This window comes from Nelumbo lutea, chromosome 3, assembly GCF_056320005.1.
Source record: "Nelumbo lutea isolate HS-2025 chromosome 3, American lotus-T2T, whole genome shotgun sequence".
NCBI lineage: Eukaryota > Viridiplantae > Streptophyta > Magnoliopsida > Proteales > Nelumbonaceae > Nelumbo > Nelumbo lutea.
Genome location: NC_142686.1, coordinates 100,923,856 through 100,942,017, shown reverse-complemented (window position 1 = coordinate 100,942,017; position 18,162 = coordinate 100,923,856). Strand labels below are relative to the sequence as shown.

The 18,162-nt window shown below is 37.6% G+C and overlaps 1 protein-coding gene, 1 long non-coding RNA gene and 1 pseudogene across 2 annotated transcripts; 2 read left to right on the top strand and 1 right to left on the bottom strand.

Moving 5' to 3' along the window:
- Positions 1-2,227: 2,227 nt before the first annotated feature.
- On the bottom strand, positions 2,228-5,288 carry LOC148867179 (U-box domain-containing protein 17-like). Its single transcript, XM_088977382.1, has one exon. It carries the CDS (start codon positions 4,601-4,603, stop codon positions 2,450-2,452), a length of 2,154 nt encoding a protein of 717 aa, XP_088833508.1. The 5' UTR covers positions 4,604-5,288; the 3' UTR covers positions 2,228-2,449.
- A 1,387-nt stretch (positions 5,289-6,675) lies between these two features.
- LOC148867178 (protein translation factor SUI1 homolog pseudogene) lies at positions 6,676-7,417 on the top strand (annotated as a pseudogene).
- Positions 7,418-13,795: 6,378 nt separating this feature from the next.
- Positions 13,796-15,363, top strand: LOC148867177 (uncharacterized). The gene is made up of 2 exons (XR_016110345.1): positions 13,796-14,124; positions 14,616-15,363. It is a non-coding gene; the product is annotated as an uncharacterized LOC148867177 (long non-coding RNA).
- The last annotated feature ends 2,799 nt before the right edge of the window (positions 15,364-18,162 follow it).

Genomic DNA, 18,162 nt, shown 5'->3' with positions numbered 1-18,162 from the left:
CCACCAGAAATTATGTCACATCAAGCTGCTCTCGCTATTGTTGTTGAACTTTGACATCAGAAGTAAAAGGATGACATTTAACTCATTACGGATATTCCTCACACTGGCATAATACTCCTCAAGGCTTTGATTTCCCTGTTGCAGATTGAAGTATTATTGATATAGTTGATATACCCTAGTGGTATTATCTTGACCTGAATACAGTTTCTTAGCATGATCCCACACCTCTTTGGTTGTGTCAAGAAACATGAAGTTCACACTGATTTTGGGTTCTATACTGTTCCATAACCATGTAATGATTTGTGCATCTTCCTGTTCCCAGTCTTCATACTCCTGAGAATTAGTAGGGGGTTTCTCCTCTCTTATATGCTTCACTTTCTTCTTCGCCTTCAAAAAAACCTCTACAGACTTGGCCCAAGGGACATAATTTTCTCCATTCAGTTTAATGGAGGTCATTTGGACATTCAGGTGGTCAGTAGAGATCATGACACTAGGTTTACTATCATTGTTATCTGCCATTGTCGAACTCCCTTATCACTGAATTCTGAGTATTGAATTATGAGCATTACACATTGCACACTACACACAGACACTTCACCGAAATCTGCACACCGATTTCAACAGTAATAAATGTTGAGAACTGCAACACCACAAACCCTACTCACCGAAATCTGCACACTGATTTCAGCAATATTAAATGCTAAAAACTGCAACACCACAACCCCTACTCACCGAAGTCTACACACTGATTTCAGTGATATCAAATGCTGATGAAAACCACACTTGTAACACCACAAACCCTAATCCACAGCTACAGGAAGTTTCACCATTAAGTAGACACTATTGCCTTTTGAATCACATACAAACCAGAATAAACCCTAGCATACTGCAATCTGAAAACCCATCATGCAAACTGTACTACACACCTCATGTATTCCATAACAGAAAATATGCATAAAAAAAACTTTACCTCATCGCCTGAAGACCAACCACACGAAGGGCTAAGACACCACTGCACCACATGTACCAGCCCTAACTAGGGCTTAGAAACCACAGCAACCAATCACCAACGACACAATCGGAGGCATAGGAACCTCCTAGGGAAGAGGGCGATCACTCCTTTTCAGCCCTTTTCCTAGTCTCCAACTCACAGCTGAGAAACCCAAGAGAAACCCTAATTCGAATGTGCAGAAGACAAAATTCTAGCAAGTCTGATTTGTTGAACCTCGCTCTGATACCATGTTGAAGTTTGACCTGCCCTAGAATTCTGTCTTGTTCGTTGATTGTAAAGTAAACAACAAGTAGGAGAGGAAAGAAGAAGAGAGAAAAGAGAAGAAAGAGAAAAAGGCTAGTTCGAATTAGAGAAAAAAGTTATCCCTAGATTCGGCCAGACCTGTTATTATATTATTAACTTATTGAAAAAGACTTAAGTGTCCTTTAAGTAAGAAGCACTCGAACTAGCATAACAGTACACATCAACATTCTCAACAAGTACAAAGACTGAAATACCCCTTCACTAACACCACTAACATGGAAATGACAATATAACGATAGGGGAATTTGGTCAATAATTCAATTCCTGAATCGTGACAGCATTTCCATTATTAATGGAGCAAAGTGGAATTGATTTGATCAGAACTTTTATTTTTCTTTTTCTACGTGAGACTAAAGACCTCCCATCACGCTTGTATTATTCATCCAAAAACATTCCCTTCTGGGAGCGTGTCTCATGCACTGCTCGGTGGTCTCAACGTAACATCCTGCTCCTGCCTATAGTTTCGGTGCAATTCACACGGTTTCCAACTAAGCAAATTGTTATTGTTTGTCAATCCTTGTTGTGGGTCAGAACTTGGGCTGCTACCAGATTTTAAGCCTTCATTTCTGCGTTTGTGTATTTGTAAATTTCGGAGGCATCTATTTCTTCAAAAGAGAGTCTAAAATTTCAACCGACTCTACTTGAAGAGAATCAATCCCTTTTGTAGATGGCTTTGATTTATTTGGTCAAAGAAACGTGTACCATATGCCTGAAAGAGTGATTCCAAACGCAAAGAATAAACCATAAAGAATCTGGGACATTGCTCTTCTTCTTCCAAACCCCTTTCAAGACAAGGAGGCTGAATCAAGTGTAAACTGAATGAAAAGAATCCATCAGAAAGTGTAAACTGTAAAGAGATTACTCTATACAATAAAGAAATAAAAAGAAAAAAAAATGCAGAAGAAGAAGAAAGAAAGAAAAAGAAAGGATGTAATCATATGGTGGTAAATAGTCAATTGTCAACCCATAACACAGTATTGCTATTTGCTAAACACATCATGTATTGTTGTATCCTTTATAATTTTTCCTCTCCCACCTGACCATATCAATGAAAGAATTATGTAAATATTACCAACACAATGAAGAATAGAAGATAAAAAAATAGTTGGGCATCACAGTGGCGTGTGTATGCCGTTACAAAACAGGCACAGATATTGAAACTGGAACAGACACATCCCCAGCAAAACTTGAACTCCGATCTGAAGCTGAGTTGCCGGCAAATGGATATCCAACTCCAACTCCCCATCCTCCCACGGGCATTGCCGCAGTAGCCTCACACCTCTGGCAAACTCTGGCAAGGGATGCTGCTTTCCGTCTTGCCCTCTTTGTGCCCGTAAACAGCAGTGTCTGAAGAAGGCTTGCCAATGCGGGTGCCCTGGCCACCCTCTGGGTTGTGGCTATGCCACCGCTCCGGCACAACTCGAGCAGTGCCGCCACTGCATTCTCTTTTCCCTTTGGAGTTCCCCTCCTCATCATCCCAATCAATCCTGTCACAGCCAGCTCCTCATTTCCAACTGCTGCAGCCCCAATTGGCTGCCTAACGATCAAGGCCAATGCTCCTGCTGCCTCCTCCGCCACTCCTTCAGTTCCCAAAGCCCCCACCAGGGCTGTTACTGCCCCTGATTCTATCATTCTCTCACAATTCTCTGAGTGGGTGGACAGGTTAAACAGTGCTGTTACTGCATCCTTCTTTCCTCTCAGACTTCCCTCCCTGAGAAGTCCTGCCAGGGCCTCAACTGCTCCTTCCTCGCTTGTGATTCTCTTCTTGTAGTCATGAACTGCGGAGAGGCTGAAGAGTGTTGCTGCAGCATTTTCCCTTGCCTCTGTAGTGTGCCCAAATCTTAGAACCTCGACTATAGATGTCAAGCATCCTTCTTCCTCCATAATTCGGCTCTTGTTCTTGTCGTAAATGGATAGATTCAGAATTGCGGTTACTGAATTCTCTTGTGCAACTGGGTCTGGTGAAGAGAGTAGCCGACGAAGAAGGGGGATTGCTCCTGCTTCTGCAATGCAAGCACGGTTCTCCTTTCCAGTTTTTGCAAGCAACCTCAGCTCACGGGCAGCAACTGTTTTTGCCCCCTGTGGCCCATTTGATAGCTGTTGGATGAGAAGCTCGGCTGTTGCTCTGTTAGCTGCAATTGCAGCCTTGGTAGATGGTGGCGTTGAAACAGCTTCTGCAGGCGTATCAATGTTTTCAGGTGGATCAAAGCGGATTCCATGAGCTGTGCACCATTGGGAAATAAGGTTTCGGAGAGCTCTATTAGGAACAAGACGCGTATGAGAAAGCATCTGCCCTGTCTTTGGGCAGGTACAGTGGCCTTCTTCCATCCACCGAGAAATCGACGATCGATCATATGTCTGCCCAGTGGAGATTATCACTGGATCTCTCATCAAATCCAATGAGATTGGGCAGCAGAAATCCTTCGGAATTGTAACGAAGGTCTCCCCAATTTCCTGATAAATAAGACCCTTCCGTGCCTTCTTTTGATTCCCAGAACCCATTTCTTCTTCTTCCTCAAATCCGAAAAGAAAGAATCTGCAATATCTAGTGAGCGCGAGAAAGCCATTGAGTACTGATACAGTTGGCTCAACGTCCCCTTCGTTATTGTAAATGTGCTCCTCTAGAAACTCAATCTCGGCTCTACAAATTTTTGCCTCTCGAATCCCCAATTTTTCGATAAAGAATGTCCGAAGTTCCGCAGCATCAGGTATTCGTCCCCGCTCGAATTCATCAAGGAAGGAGTAGAGGCGGAGTCTGAGATTTTCATCATGTTGATCGACGAATAACTTTGTTCTTCGTGCTTGCTTCCGCATAAGCTCTAAATGCTCTCTAACGTCGGGAGTTAGACCAAGCTCTTTCAACGGCAAAACATCAAGAAGCGTGGAGATTTCCTGGTTGAGGTCATGGAAGTGGCCAGAAATCGAGGAATTCAGTAGGAGAAGCCACAATCGACTAGACTGGGAGCAGTAATCTAGAAGAATCTTTGAACGATAAATGAGCAGATAAAGTTCCTTCAGACAAAGAACAGCAGTAGACGGAAGAGTCGAGCCAGAATCCCTGAGAAAATCAAAGAGGACGACAAAGACCTCTATCTTCCGAATCAGCGACCTAGAATTCTTCCGCTGGAAGGGGAGCGCTCGATGCGAAAAGGACGAGATCAACTCATTAGCAACGACAGAGAGCGTCTGAACCAGCGCGACGTCGCTGAGCTGGACCGGAGCCAAGAAAGCCTCCGAGGACGGTGTTCTTCTTCTTCGCAAAGAGGAGAAAATAGCAGCCGATGCCATAGAACTTAAGTTAAGGATTCAAAACCCTCTTCCTCTTTCTCTCCTCCTCCTTCTGACGAAATGAGAAATCAACCTCAACCAAACCTTTTCCCAACCTTCACCTTTACAGGCCTCTGATCCCTCGATCAGATTTCCCACACGAAAGAACAAAAAGAATAATTTTTTTATTCACGACCCGGAAATTTGAAGAAGAAAGCAATCTACTCTCCTCCAAAATCAAGATCTAAATCACCTCCAATATATTACAATTCCTAAAGAAAGAACAAATATATATATAAAAAAAAGAAAAGAAGAAAGAAGTAAAATCCTTCCTTTCTGTTCTGCTCTGCTGATTTGCGAAGCGAAGCAAAGAGAACCCAAAAGAAACGAAACCCTTTTAAAGTAAGTACCGATGATGAAGATCTCTAATCTCTAACACTTACAGTAAGGCTTCTTTGTTGCAAGTCGTTTGAATCTTCAAACCGTTGCGGCTGAGTTCGAAATGGAATCCCTTTTAAAGTAACGATTCGATGCTTTCGACCATTTCCGCGTTTTAGAAATACGATCGATCGTTTTTCTTCCTCTGTTGTTCTTCTCTCCCTGGAAGTTTCATGGCTGCTGCCTTGCTGAAAACGACTACTTCCATTGTCCACACGAACCGCTCTCTCCGCTACAAATAATACTCTCTCTCTCTCTCTCTCTCTCTCTCTCTCTCTTCGGAGCAGATTAGATTACATAATTTAATGGCGATAATGACCGAATCATTTTTCGGAATTACCAAAACTGTCCCGACTTTATCAAGACGTGACGTCACCGTAGAATCTTTATAGGTTCCGGAAACGCTTTGTTTTGCCTTCCAATAAAGCAAGGGAATGAGATAATGTTGAGTCTGACTTCAATCAGAATGCACACTTCCCATAAATCAGAATGGCCGTTTAAACCGTTATTAACGGCGTTATAACTGTAATAAACCCTTAACGGTAGCAATGTTTTTTACCTGTCATTGATCTAGATGGTCGAACCACCCATCCGAATGATCACTCGGCCTTTATTTTAGGTCTGATTTTTATATAATTTATGATTTCACAAAAAAAGAAAAAAAACCATTAACTTGTTTAAAACCTATTTAATGAATTTAAATTGACGCCCCATACACACATCTCAATGTACATTGAAAACATTTCCGGTACTTGTTATTAGGAGATGTTCCCGGTGCCCAGTTGAGATGAATTTAAATTGATTTTACAAAAAAAAAACTATTAACTTGGTTAAAATCTATTTAATGAAGTTAAATTAATGCCTCATAGACACATCTCAACATACATTGAAAACATTTCCGATACTTGTTATTGGGAGATGTTCCCGTTGCATGGTTGGAATGTATTGTGGGCCTGTGGGACATGCTCTTTGGGGTGCTGATGCAAATTTTTATTTGATCGGATCATCAAATTCATTGGTTAATCAAAATACAAACTTTCATAGTCCATTTGGAGTGATATTTATATCCATTTTGGGCATTTTTCAGATTTAAATGTAACGCTTTAAAGTTGTCTCAATATTTTTGTAAAAAAAATCTTTTTTGACAGCAAATCTAAAGTTTTAATATTTTTATAAATAAATATTAAAAATAAAAATAATATATATATATATATATATAATTTTATTAACGGTCTGATTTGTAAGTTGAATGCAAACTCCGAATCCGTTTTCAAACATCATAGATACTAGTGTTTATGCTACACTTGATTCTTAGATTTTATTGTAGCGAACGTGATAACGGTTTTAACGGCGAATAACTGTCAAAGGGTGCTTCTCTTTCTACTGTATGCGTGAATCCGAGAAAAGGAAAGAAAAAAAGGTAAAATAAAAAACTTTCCCTTAAATTTTTGACAATCATAATAGCTTCTCCTATAATTTCACATTAGCAAAAGCTACCCCTTGGTTTTTAAAAAATTCGACAAAAACCTCTCTTCTGTCAATAACCAGACGGAAAACATTAAATTGATTAATCATTTTTCTTTTCCTCTCCTATCATCCTCTTTCTTCTTCAACTGGCCATACCTTTGAAACTCCACTTTCAACATCCAAGGTTCATGTCTAAACTCAACATCCAAATTCCTACAGCCTTCTGTACCTTTACAAAGGCAAATGCTGAGGACTTGGGCACTGGGGCAAGACTATGTGCATGTGCGTATACAACAGAGAAATGGTTGGAAAATCCTAACAGTGCAAAGTTTGAAGAAGGAATTCAGTTGCTTCAAAATACTCAAGGATCTAAAGAAGGAATTTTGCTACAATGGTGCTATTGTCTAGGACCCAAAGCTAGGCCAAGTTATTCAACTTCAAGGTGATCAGTAGAAGAATGTGTCGACATTCCTCGTTCAGGCTGGAATTGTGAAGAAGGAACATATCAAGATTCATGGTTTTTGAGCAGCAACAGACCAATCCCTACATTGTCATACTTTACACATGTCAACAGAGAACTCCACTATCCCAAGAAGAGGGACGCAACATTGATTTCACCAATCCAAACCCATTATTTATCTCTCTTTTCTTCTCCTCCCTCATCACTGTCCCTATACAGCATCGAATCGCCCCAACACACACAGCCCGAATCTCCACCGTGAATACAACACCACCATCGGAACCACGGTGGTTGCCATTCCCAACCAAACGTCATCTAAAGAAGAAGACAGGCCGTCAAGTTTGCACTCAGATCAATGGTGATGACCGTTGGTCAGATTCAAATGCCAAATAGAGAGAGAGAAAGAGAGAGGTCATGTTATGTTATGAGTTATGATCATTCTTCAATCTTCATTGCGGTTTGCAAGATAACTGACAGTTAACCTACAACCTCTGCTTTTCCAGTATAGTATAGTAGTGTATGGTCCCTCAAATCTCAATTAAAGATTCATCAGATTCCATGTTCTATTCAGTTGGAATACGACTGGATTAATTTCATGTTCTTAGGGTTAAAAGACAGAGTTAGATTAATTTGATGCATTAGAATACAACACCGAACTGCCCTCACAGGGAGGTGGTTCCAACGGTAGTTGGGTGTATTGTAGAGGGACGGTGAGGAGGGAGGAGAAGAAAAGAGAGCTGAATAATGGGTTTGAATTGGTGAAATCAATGTTGTGTTCCTATTCTTCAGACGATGGAGTTTAGGGGTAAAGAGGTCGACGAGAGGGGAAAGAGTATAACATGTCAGCAAGGATATTATTTTAGTAAAAATAGATGCAAATTAATTTATAAAAGGGTAAAGCAGGTATTTAGAAAAAATGTTTTTTTGGTTTAGTACTTTCCGTCTTGGACATTGATAGAAGGGAAGTTTTTGTTGATTTTTTTTTTTTTAATTTAGGAGAGGATTTTGTTAAAGTAAAACTATAAGGGAGATTTTTATGATTGCCAAAAACTTTAGAGAGGTTTTTGTATTTTACCTAAAAAAAGAAATCTCTCATAGCTTTTAATTTTAAGGAGACAAGAGAGATGATGCCACGAGATACTTGTCAACGCTAACGTGTTTTTTTTTTTTTTTTTTTGCTGAAATTAGATAAAGTTCATGTGTTTTCTCACCCGTTAGGCTTAGCCTAAGCCGCAATTATTCAATGCCCCAAATTAATGAGCATGTGCAGTTGGTGCATCTACAAACAATGTTTTATATGGGATAATGACGGTTCAGCCTAGGGTCACAAATTTTGGGCCCAAAGTAAGCATTAGTGCCAATTCGGAATTGATGCTAATTTATAGGCGGACATTGATGTATAGAGTGTGGGATTTTTTATCTGTTAGATTTAAGGTTAAAATTCCCACGTCTTTATCTTCAACTTGGTCGAACCAAGATTCAATCCATTCAGGCATTTCATCCTCAAGTAGGAATGGCAATTTTTTCTATTCTCTTGAGATCCGTTCCAAATAGATAAGAATGAAGATAATTTTTCGAGCACAGAGATAGAGAATTTTTTATCCCGTTGGTGGGGATGGGGAGAGTAATCCCTACCTTGTTGGGTTGGGATTTTTTATCCCACTGCATTGCCATTCCTAGTCATAAGTAGGGCCATTAATAGATTGGATTCAACAAAATCTTAACCCAATACACTTTAATTTTTTAAATAAAAAATAAAAAGTTAACTATTTTTTAACTTTTATATATAATAAATTAATGTAAATATAATATAGTGAATTTATAACATATAAATTCATATATAATATAATATATAAAAACATATTATTTATAAATACATCATCTGAATCTAAGATAATTGGATCAAATGAAAGATCATACCACAAATTTTAAGGTATCATTGATGGGCTTTAATTCGGCCATTTCATGGTCACAAGGATCAAAGTTTTGCAATGTATCACTCTATCATATATATAACTTTTTGGGGATGACCTATTTTTAGGGTAAGAAGGCCTTTCGACGGACCCCTTTGGTCAATTTTTGAAAAGAAAAAGGAAGGTGGTGTGGGCTACACCACACTCAAAATATCAGCCACACCAATGACTCGTGGTTCTAATCATGCCACAAGCCCCTCTTTCGCATGTATATTAATTCATACAACATGTTTTTAATTATTCGTCCTATATCTAATTAATAATAGTTATCTTACCATTGCAATTGTTATTACTTAGTATTAAAAGTAGGAATTTTATTTTTTAATGCTTTTACTAATTTTAATATTTCTAGATTATTTTTTTATTAATTATTTATCACTAATATTAGTTCTCTTATGTATGTGTTTTATATTTTTATATTATTTTTAATTTTTTGAATCCATCCACTAATTTTTTATTAAATCATATTAACTATGGTTAAATTGATGATCACATGTTAAATTAATTTATATTATTAATTTTTAATTTGCTTTAAAAAGCAAAAAAAAATATTACTCTAAATCGATGTGATAAATTGTCTCACATTGTGTATGTGAGATACATGGAATCAAAACACAAGATGTAGAATAGTGTGGTGTAATTGAGAATACACTACCAATTTCTTATTTATATTACAGAACATCCCTAAATAAAACTACTAAAAGATGTAATAGAAACACCTAAAATGCCACATCTGGGTATAAGGATGTATCAATGCCTTGAAGCCTTGATGATCATTTTATTTTTTTTCCTTCAATTTCTTTCTTACATCGGAAGACATATGAGCCTTGTACGTAATAATCTTCTGAAAAATATCATTAAAACATAATCTAATATGTGATGTGCTTACATGTATCTCTCGCCAATTTGTGTTGACCAACCCACGACGTTTTAGGTATAAACATCAATGCTACTTGTTGACAAATACAAACACAAACGAAGTATGATATATTGAAGGGACTAATGCCCCTTTAACAAGGAAGATAGGATTGAAGTCGTCTTCATCATCAAATAATGGAGTTGGTCCTGGTCTTGCCTACCCCCACCTGATTTAATCCCATCAGCTAACATCCCCACCTAAGAATATATAAAATGAGTTAATAAGAACTTTTATATAAAATGAATTAACAATTTGCTAGGTTTTAGTTAAGGTTCAAAGTATTGATGCATATCCGGTCATATCAGTTGATACGTATTGTATTAGGAGCTTTCTGATATGTCCCTATAAGGGGTGTTTTAGGGTTCCGATCAGTTCAGAGGATGGATGGATCTTAAACCAATCCCCCTGAACCAGATTTAAAAAACTAAAAAAATAATAAAAAAAAACTATAGATATTGCCCGATACACCACTACCAATGTATAAGACATATTAATATTTTGAACATTGATTTTAATTTCTTGGATTTTAAAATATTGATTCCGATCTATCTTTCTATTTTCTTTCAAATTAAGTAGTTTTATACAGATTTAGAGTTTCACTACCAAGTTCAATTCTAGCTAAAGTTCAAACGGTTAATTTAAGACCGAAAGGAAAGCTTTAGACAAAACCAAACAGAAGATTTCAAAACCACGCTGTCAATTTACCTTTGTCAAAACCAACTGATCCATCAAAACGTAAATGTTTTAGTTGAATCAATCCAATTAAAATAGGCGTCAGACCAAATGTTATATACCAATGTGGAATTATTATCATCATCTAAGTCTTATCCCAATTATATAATCGATTACATTGAATTATTATCATCACATCATCGTCTAAGTCTTATCATATCCAAATTATATGAAATCGATTACATGAATTCTATTTTACTATTTCATTTGTTTAATACATATCCATCCTTGTTTAAATCATTTTTTACCATTTCAAATCACTTCTAATCACTTCTTTTAACATGCTCCTAACCCTTAACCCTTCAATGAATGCCAATTTGATATTTTCAGATGGAATTCAATTATGATACATTCATTAATATTAGTTATTTATCGATTGTATTTACTATCACATTCAATTAATTATATTTTTTTATAACAAATACAAGTAAAATTTTACCTTTCAAACATTATTTTGTTAAATTATCACATCAAATAACTTGGGAGTATAATTGAATCAAAAGGAAAAGTGAAAATGGACCAAGCACCAACCCAAAATCTGTGATGGTAGAAAAAGAAGGATGGGCATTTTCGGAAAAGTGAAAATTTTACCTTTCAAACATTATTTTGTTGGCATGTTGATGGGTTCAGCCACGCTACCCCTCTTGCCCACACCTGTAGTTGTATGTATTGTAGGTTTTTCTACTCGCGCGGGTGACGTTAAGTGGGGCATTTGGCTCCGAGCGGTTCGTGCCTTTGCAAACACGTTGCGGCACACACGCAAATGACAAAATGCCTGACAACAATTGGAGCCGTTAGATCACGCCACGTAGAATCAAGTCAAAGGATGACGTCTCCGACAAGGCAAAAGCAGCTCCCCCCGTGATGTGTTGTTGATCTCAAGTCTCAACTACTACTGTCGACTACCTAGTAGCCCCCTTCTACGTCTTTCTTATCATTATTTTCTCTCTTTATCTGATTAAATCCTACGTGTACTTAACACGCGTCAAGACATTAGACCAAGCAAGAAAACCATGGGAGCTCCTCGGACCTCGGCTACTGGTTCTGACTTCTGACGCTACTTTGCTGCCACGTCTTCATCGTTACCATCACAGGAGAGAAGCTCAGAATTACGAACGAGTACGACTTTGAGTTTGAGCAAATGGGCAGCCCATGTGACAAGTGGCACATGCAAATTAAGGGAAAGAATCACACGTGACGACTTTGAACCCTGAGGGAACTACGTGTTTATCTCCCAGGGGAGTGGTTCCAAAAGTGATGGACGGTTTGGATTGCTTGTCTGTTCATTACGCCACGTAGCAGAAACAGGTGAATCAGCTAGGACCTACCCGTTGCGTCCTGGCCCTGATGTAAGCAACCCCTCTCAAATCAAGTGGATCGGAACAAAAGTGGATCCCTCAAATACAACGGTTACCACATGGGTGTGTAACCATCATCTACAAGCTTGATCAGCAATATGATATGGGATCATGAAAATCATTGATTTAACTTAAAATTTTTCTTTAATCAAGGGAGGAACAACTAGCCAACTTGGGATGGTGATGGAAACATATATCCCACCCAAAAATCAAAATCATGTCAAAATAGGTCATCTGAGATCGACAAATTGGTGGATGGGTTCCATTTTAATTGGTTTTCATCCAATTTTGTTTTCCTTTTCTGCCCTTTTTTCATTTCTAATGAGAACCGGGGCCACCTAGGACCTATGGATTACGAAAACCGAACACGGTTTCTGGGTTTCAGATTGGGATGATGAAAGAATTGGGGGGCTTGGACTTGGGAAAAGGAAGAAAGATGTTTGCTAGTTTGTTATGTACGCGCATACGTCTACCACACTAATCAAAATTGTGTTCGTCGTCGGCACGCAGCAATAACAGTAACAAATGATCTGGCACCCACCAGGCCACCACCCCATTGGTTGGAAGTTGGGACCACGACAGTCCAGCCCTTTGTTTGTGACTAATCGTCGTCGAACTGGCGTTCACACTCATACAACCCAGATGGTGATAACCATCATGGGCACGGACGTGGCTCTCATCAGCTTTCTCGTCTATGGTCTATCTTCTCCATCCCCTTCACTCACTGCACACCCACTTGCGTTATAGCCGTTTCATTAGTCGACTTCAGCCAAAGTAACAACGTCACTATCCTGGATCAAAATTCAAATCTTCAACACAGATCGGGGTGTATGTATCATATGATACCCCCCCTCCGGGAAACCCTAAATAACGGGTGTTTTAGATTTTGACCAGTTTCAGGTGTGTAGACCTTAAACTAAGCCAGAAGCAATTCTGGAAAAAAAATTAAAAAAAAAAAAAGTTATCAGGTATCGGAAACACCCAATAGCCTGTTTATGCATATCAAATGCATCAATAGTTTGAACGTTGCCCTGGATTTCAATGCGAGGGATAACAGAACAATGAATGGAACTAAGGCTTCATTTGGTCAATCAGGTAATTGACCATAACCCCTACATTCATATACCATTATAATGGATTCCACGATAAGCAAAACTTTCAAAGAACACCATTTATCTGATTAACTGATACCCTTCTGGAGAGTGGATAAGTTATTTATCCGCACAGTTTATGCTCTCCCCTTCCTCTCTATTTACCAGAGTAAGTTACATCGCACAGAAATCGAACTTAATTAGACAATTTTTACCTAAAAACACTTATCTAGATAAATTCACTTACATGATAAATTAAAACCAACAGAGCCTAAGGCCTTTTCCTTCTTTTCTTTTCTTTTTTTTCTCTTGACATCTTGTGAACCATCCCAAGTGTGAACAAGATAGTGAAAGGTCATTGGGTGAGTTGATTAAATAAAGTAATCAATTCACCCAATTGTATTGTTCTTTGATTAAATAAAGTACCTTACCTTTTACAAAAAATAAAATAAAATAAAAAGAAAGGTCATTGGATGAATGGGTGGGCCATGTCTACTATAATAGGGTGTATTCAGAAATATACTGCTGCATGTCTCCGAACGTCCATGCTGTTGCTTTCTTACAGTTAATTTCTATTCTTCGCATTTCTTTCTAATTTCCAAAAAGAAATTTGGAATATCAGGCGCGTTTAGGAATCAACTTAACTGGTTTCGAATTTCATCAAGTTCAGGTCATGACCACATCCACGACTATACGACGATTTCCAGGCTCCAGCAATCCCTGATGTATGTTCTAACCATCTCTATTAAACTTCTACACTCCTTACTGGTAAATATGAAGCTTTGTGCTAAGCAATTTTAACCATCCAATTGGTCGGTCACCTATAGAGTAGGGCATAAGCCACATCCACAAAATTTACCGACCCTACGACCAACCACTATAAACCCTTGTATTACAACCATCCAAAGATCAATCTCTTTGCTGGATATGTGGATGGTTGAACTCACGACTGGCCAACATGAACCTACCCATCTTCATCATCACTATCACTAATTCACTATACAGATGAAAGAGAAGGAATAACGAATATATGAACATTACGGACGGAAAGGTCACTGTATCCTTCAATATTTCAGCTTTAATCTCGCCATTCAAAACCAAAAGGTTCTACTTTCTTCTCCTAATGTTCAAGTAATGGTTCTGATTGTCAAGAATTTTGTCTTGATTAAGTTAATTTTATGTCGTTACTTTCCAAACTGAAACCGGCCTTGAGAAAATGTTATTGACTGATCTAGAATCTTCTTCTCTGACTATTACAAACCCGCCTGGAAACCAAATAATCCCCTCCTCGGGATCTGTGGCCTCCAAAGTTCACACCATATACTTGGACAATTCCGGTTTACAATAAATGTTTGGACTAATTTCAGAATGGAGTATGGTCTACAGTAGGTTATGATCTAGAAATAAGAACACAAATCTGGATGCACATGCACTCTAACCTAGCTAAGAAACAAGAAATCCGCTAATTTCCAATATCAAATCTTCCCTGAGAAGATTTTCAATAGACGTTGTAGAAAATAAAAACAAATTAAATGGTTGACCATCATTCTATCGTATGCCATTATTTTGTCAATCTGATCATGTTTGTTTTTCAGGTATTAGAAATGACTTCAGAAGGCCAAATTCAGAGGTGACTATGCATGTAAAACTAGTCTAGATTTATACCGAGGTGCCTATGCCTTTTTTATCAGTTCTGAGGATCCTGCGCCTTCTGCATGGAAACCAGAGTCAAAGACAGTCTCCAGAAGTTGTTTTCATAAAGGCTCAGTTTGCACTGGTGTAATCGTGTAAATGCAACCTCCAGATCTGCTACCCACAAATTGATCCCATAGAACACCACCAGTGTATTAGAAACATCTCCCCATGAATGACAAGGGAGTTCCAATGCATTACTGTAATTACGCTTGGGTAGGGATGTGGGAACAACTACAGATCCGAGCCCAAAAATGCATGGGGCTGAGTGTAAATTCAGGCTTACTTTTGCTTTAGATTTGACTGTTTATTTGGTTGACTTGTGAGAAGCAAAATTGGAAGCAGTCCTATATGAAAGAAAATGGAATGAGTGGAGTGAGATAGGAAGCAAGACGATGTATGTCCCTACTTTATATAAGAGAGAACTGAGGTAGGAGGAAGGTGGTGCAAATTTTGCATTACCAGTGAGTGCGAATGAGAAAAAAAGTACAGCTAAACAGCAGATGCAAAATTGAAGGGAGTTCAAAATTTGTATATAATTCAGATTTTCACTCCAAACAAACAATGGCCAAAGGAGTGTTGCTTGTTTCATTTTGGGTTTGAGGTGCGGTAATTTCCTTTTATCACTGGAGTTCGACTATTGCAAATTCAGTAGATGGGAATAGCATGGTATTCTGAATTGAACTGTTTCTTGTTTTCACCCCCGTTTTCTTGATTCTTTTCCTTACCCGTTGTTTATGCTCACCGATAAAAGAATGACTAATGACAGATGGATGCTAATGTTGAAGCCCAAAAAGATGAAGAAAATTGCCCTGGTGATTTCAGTGCCATGCTTGTTACATTTTAACTCCTGAAGATCAAGAAAAAAATAAAAAAGATAACATCTTTCTAGAAGGGCAGTTTTATATTACATTTGTGTGTATCTTATAAACTAAAGGGGTGTTGAACAACACGGTTGGTCAAAAACAACTGCCACATCAGAAAAAACAATATAATTTTGCCGATGTGGCAGTTGCTTTTGTATTCAAAAACAAAACCCATCATGTTGTTGAACACCCCCTTCCCTATGACACTTTTCCGCATAAAATTAGCTTCTAATTATTATCACTAGAAATCATAGTTCATAAAGAAGTGACCAATTACATTAATTACAAAACATATGTCTCAAGAAAAAGATATCAGAGTTATAAGTGGGAGAGGTATCAGAGTTTTTAATTATTAAGGGACTTCACCAAGGCTTAGTACTTGGCCCTTAATTATTTGCACTAATCATGGATAAATTGACTAAACATATTCAGAAGGAGGTCTAGTAGTATTCGTTGTTTGCTAATGGCATAGAATTAACTAACAAAACTAAAGAAAGATTAAAGGAAAAATTAGATTTATGGACAGAATACCTTAAAAACAAAATGTTTCAAAATAAGTAGAGGATTGAACAGAATATATGCAATGTCAAATAAATTAACAATAATAATATGAGTGGAAATCAGGGTACACTTGGGATTGTAGACCAAGAGATATTTTAATGTAACCTCTTCTGTTACCTTGGTTGAGTAATCCATAACAAGAGATTTAGGAGGATGTCACTGTTAGAATTAGAGCAGAATGGGCAAAATTGAAGGTGCATCTCAACTCTTATGTGATAGGAGAATACTACCTAGGGTAAAAGGAACATTTTATAAAATAGTTATAAGGCCAGTAGTATTGCATGGAGTAGAGTGCTGGACAGTCTAGAAACAACATGAACAGAAAATGGGTGTGGCAGAAATGTGAATGCTGAGATCAATGAGTGGGAATACTAGAAAACATAGGATAAGAAATGAGCCTATTTGAAGGAACTTAGGAGTATCTAACCTAACAAAAAGAGGTATCTAGAAGCAGCTCCAATGGCTATAAGATCTAAAGGGTAGACCAAAATGGACATTTGTTGAAATATAGTGAGAAATGATTTAAGGGCTCATAATTTAATGACGGATATGGCATTGAACAGCATAGAGTGGTAAAACAAGATTCATGTAGCCAACCCCATATAGTTAGGACAAGATTTAGATGATGATGTAATTACAACTCATTAGTCCAAAGTTCCCTTTGCCGTAGCCTGGCTTTTGTGAGAGGAACAAATTTTAAGCACTTTAGAACATTTATTGTAATAAAAAAAAAAAAAGGTAGCGAATAGATTCAGAACCACACTATACTATTAGAAATCCATGTGATAGCTTTTAAGAATGTTGGATTTTGGATTTTGTCACTCTGTTTGGGGATGGAATCAATATATATAACCTTGGCCTTTCTGGGTTCTATTATTATACAAGGAAATATACTTGAGAGATGCCTCTTTGAATGTAATCCATATGAGGTTTTCCCCTTACTACTACAATACATATTAATACAATACAATATCTTACAACACTAATCCAAAAGACTAGGAAAAGGTCAAGATTTTGTCCACAGTTTTAATGTGTAACTACAGTTTGCACAAAATTGTGAATGCTTAACACTATGAGCACCGGGATAATTATCAGCTAGATTATTTGGTTTCCATGCATATAAAATGCATAATGGATTTTGGTTTTCATAGTGAAAAGGAAAGAATTTGGTGTTTATTCTTTTACTGAAACCTGAACGTTCTTGGAAGCTCAGCTCCTATTCAAATTTAATTTAATAAGTGTTCATAAAATATTAAGATACTAAAAAAAAAAAAAACTTAAGAAGTCACCCTGAAACTTCTGTGTTTGGGAGATGGTGGCTCAATTATGCTTTTGTTCCTTCTTAAATCTATCCCTATTTTCGCTAAAAAAAAAATTCTATCCCTATTTTCTCTACTCTGTTCTTTTCTGAAACTTTTGTGCTTTGTTATTTCTCAAAATCCAGTTTTAGAGGAGGTTAGGGACCTTATCCATAAAAAAGAAAATATCTCACTATTATTGGATGAACCACTTATAATTCTAAGATATCCAAACCAAAACCCTTCAGAAGAGAAGTTTAGGGTGAGAATAGCATGAACCTTTAACACTAGGAAAACAATGTAAAAGATAACCATTTCTGAAAGCATGATTCAACCATGAACCTCCAGCGTTAGAAAAGGAATGCTACAAATTATGTGTTAATGGAAATAAAGCAAAATATGCACAACGACAAAGATTTGTAAGATTGCTGCATTGAACCATATAGATTAGCTCTTGAAAAGTTTGACTAAGGGATACTTTTTTTTTATTGGAAACGGTTTGGCTAAGGGGATACATCGGTAGACATCTTTCTGCAGCATATGTTTATTGGGTGTTTCTCCCCACCCCCCTCCCTCCCACTTAGGGAAATAGGATTTTGTATCTTTGAAACAGAAAACTAATGCAATAAGAAACAAGTTGGAAGTTATTTTGAATGACAGGAGGCCTAGAAATATCCAAAAATTACACTCGACCAAGGATACCCTTTCATATTCATATGATATAC

What these genes read in the sequence shown, in the direction of transcription:
- LOC148867179 (XM_088977382.1), bottom strand. Translation starts at nt 4,603, where the DNA reads ATGGCATCGGCTGCTATTTTCTCCTCTTTGCGAAGAAGAAGAACACCG.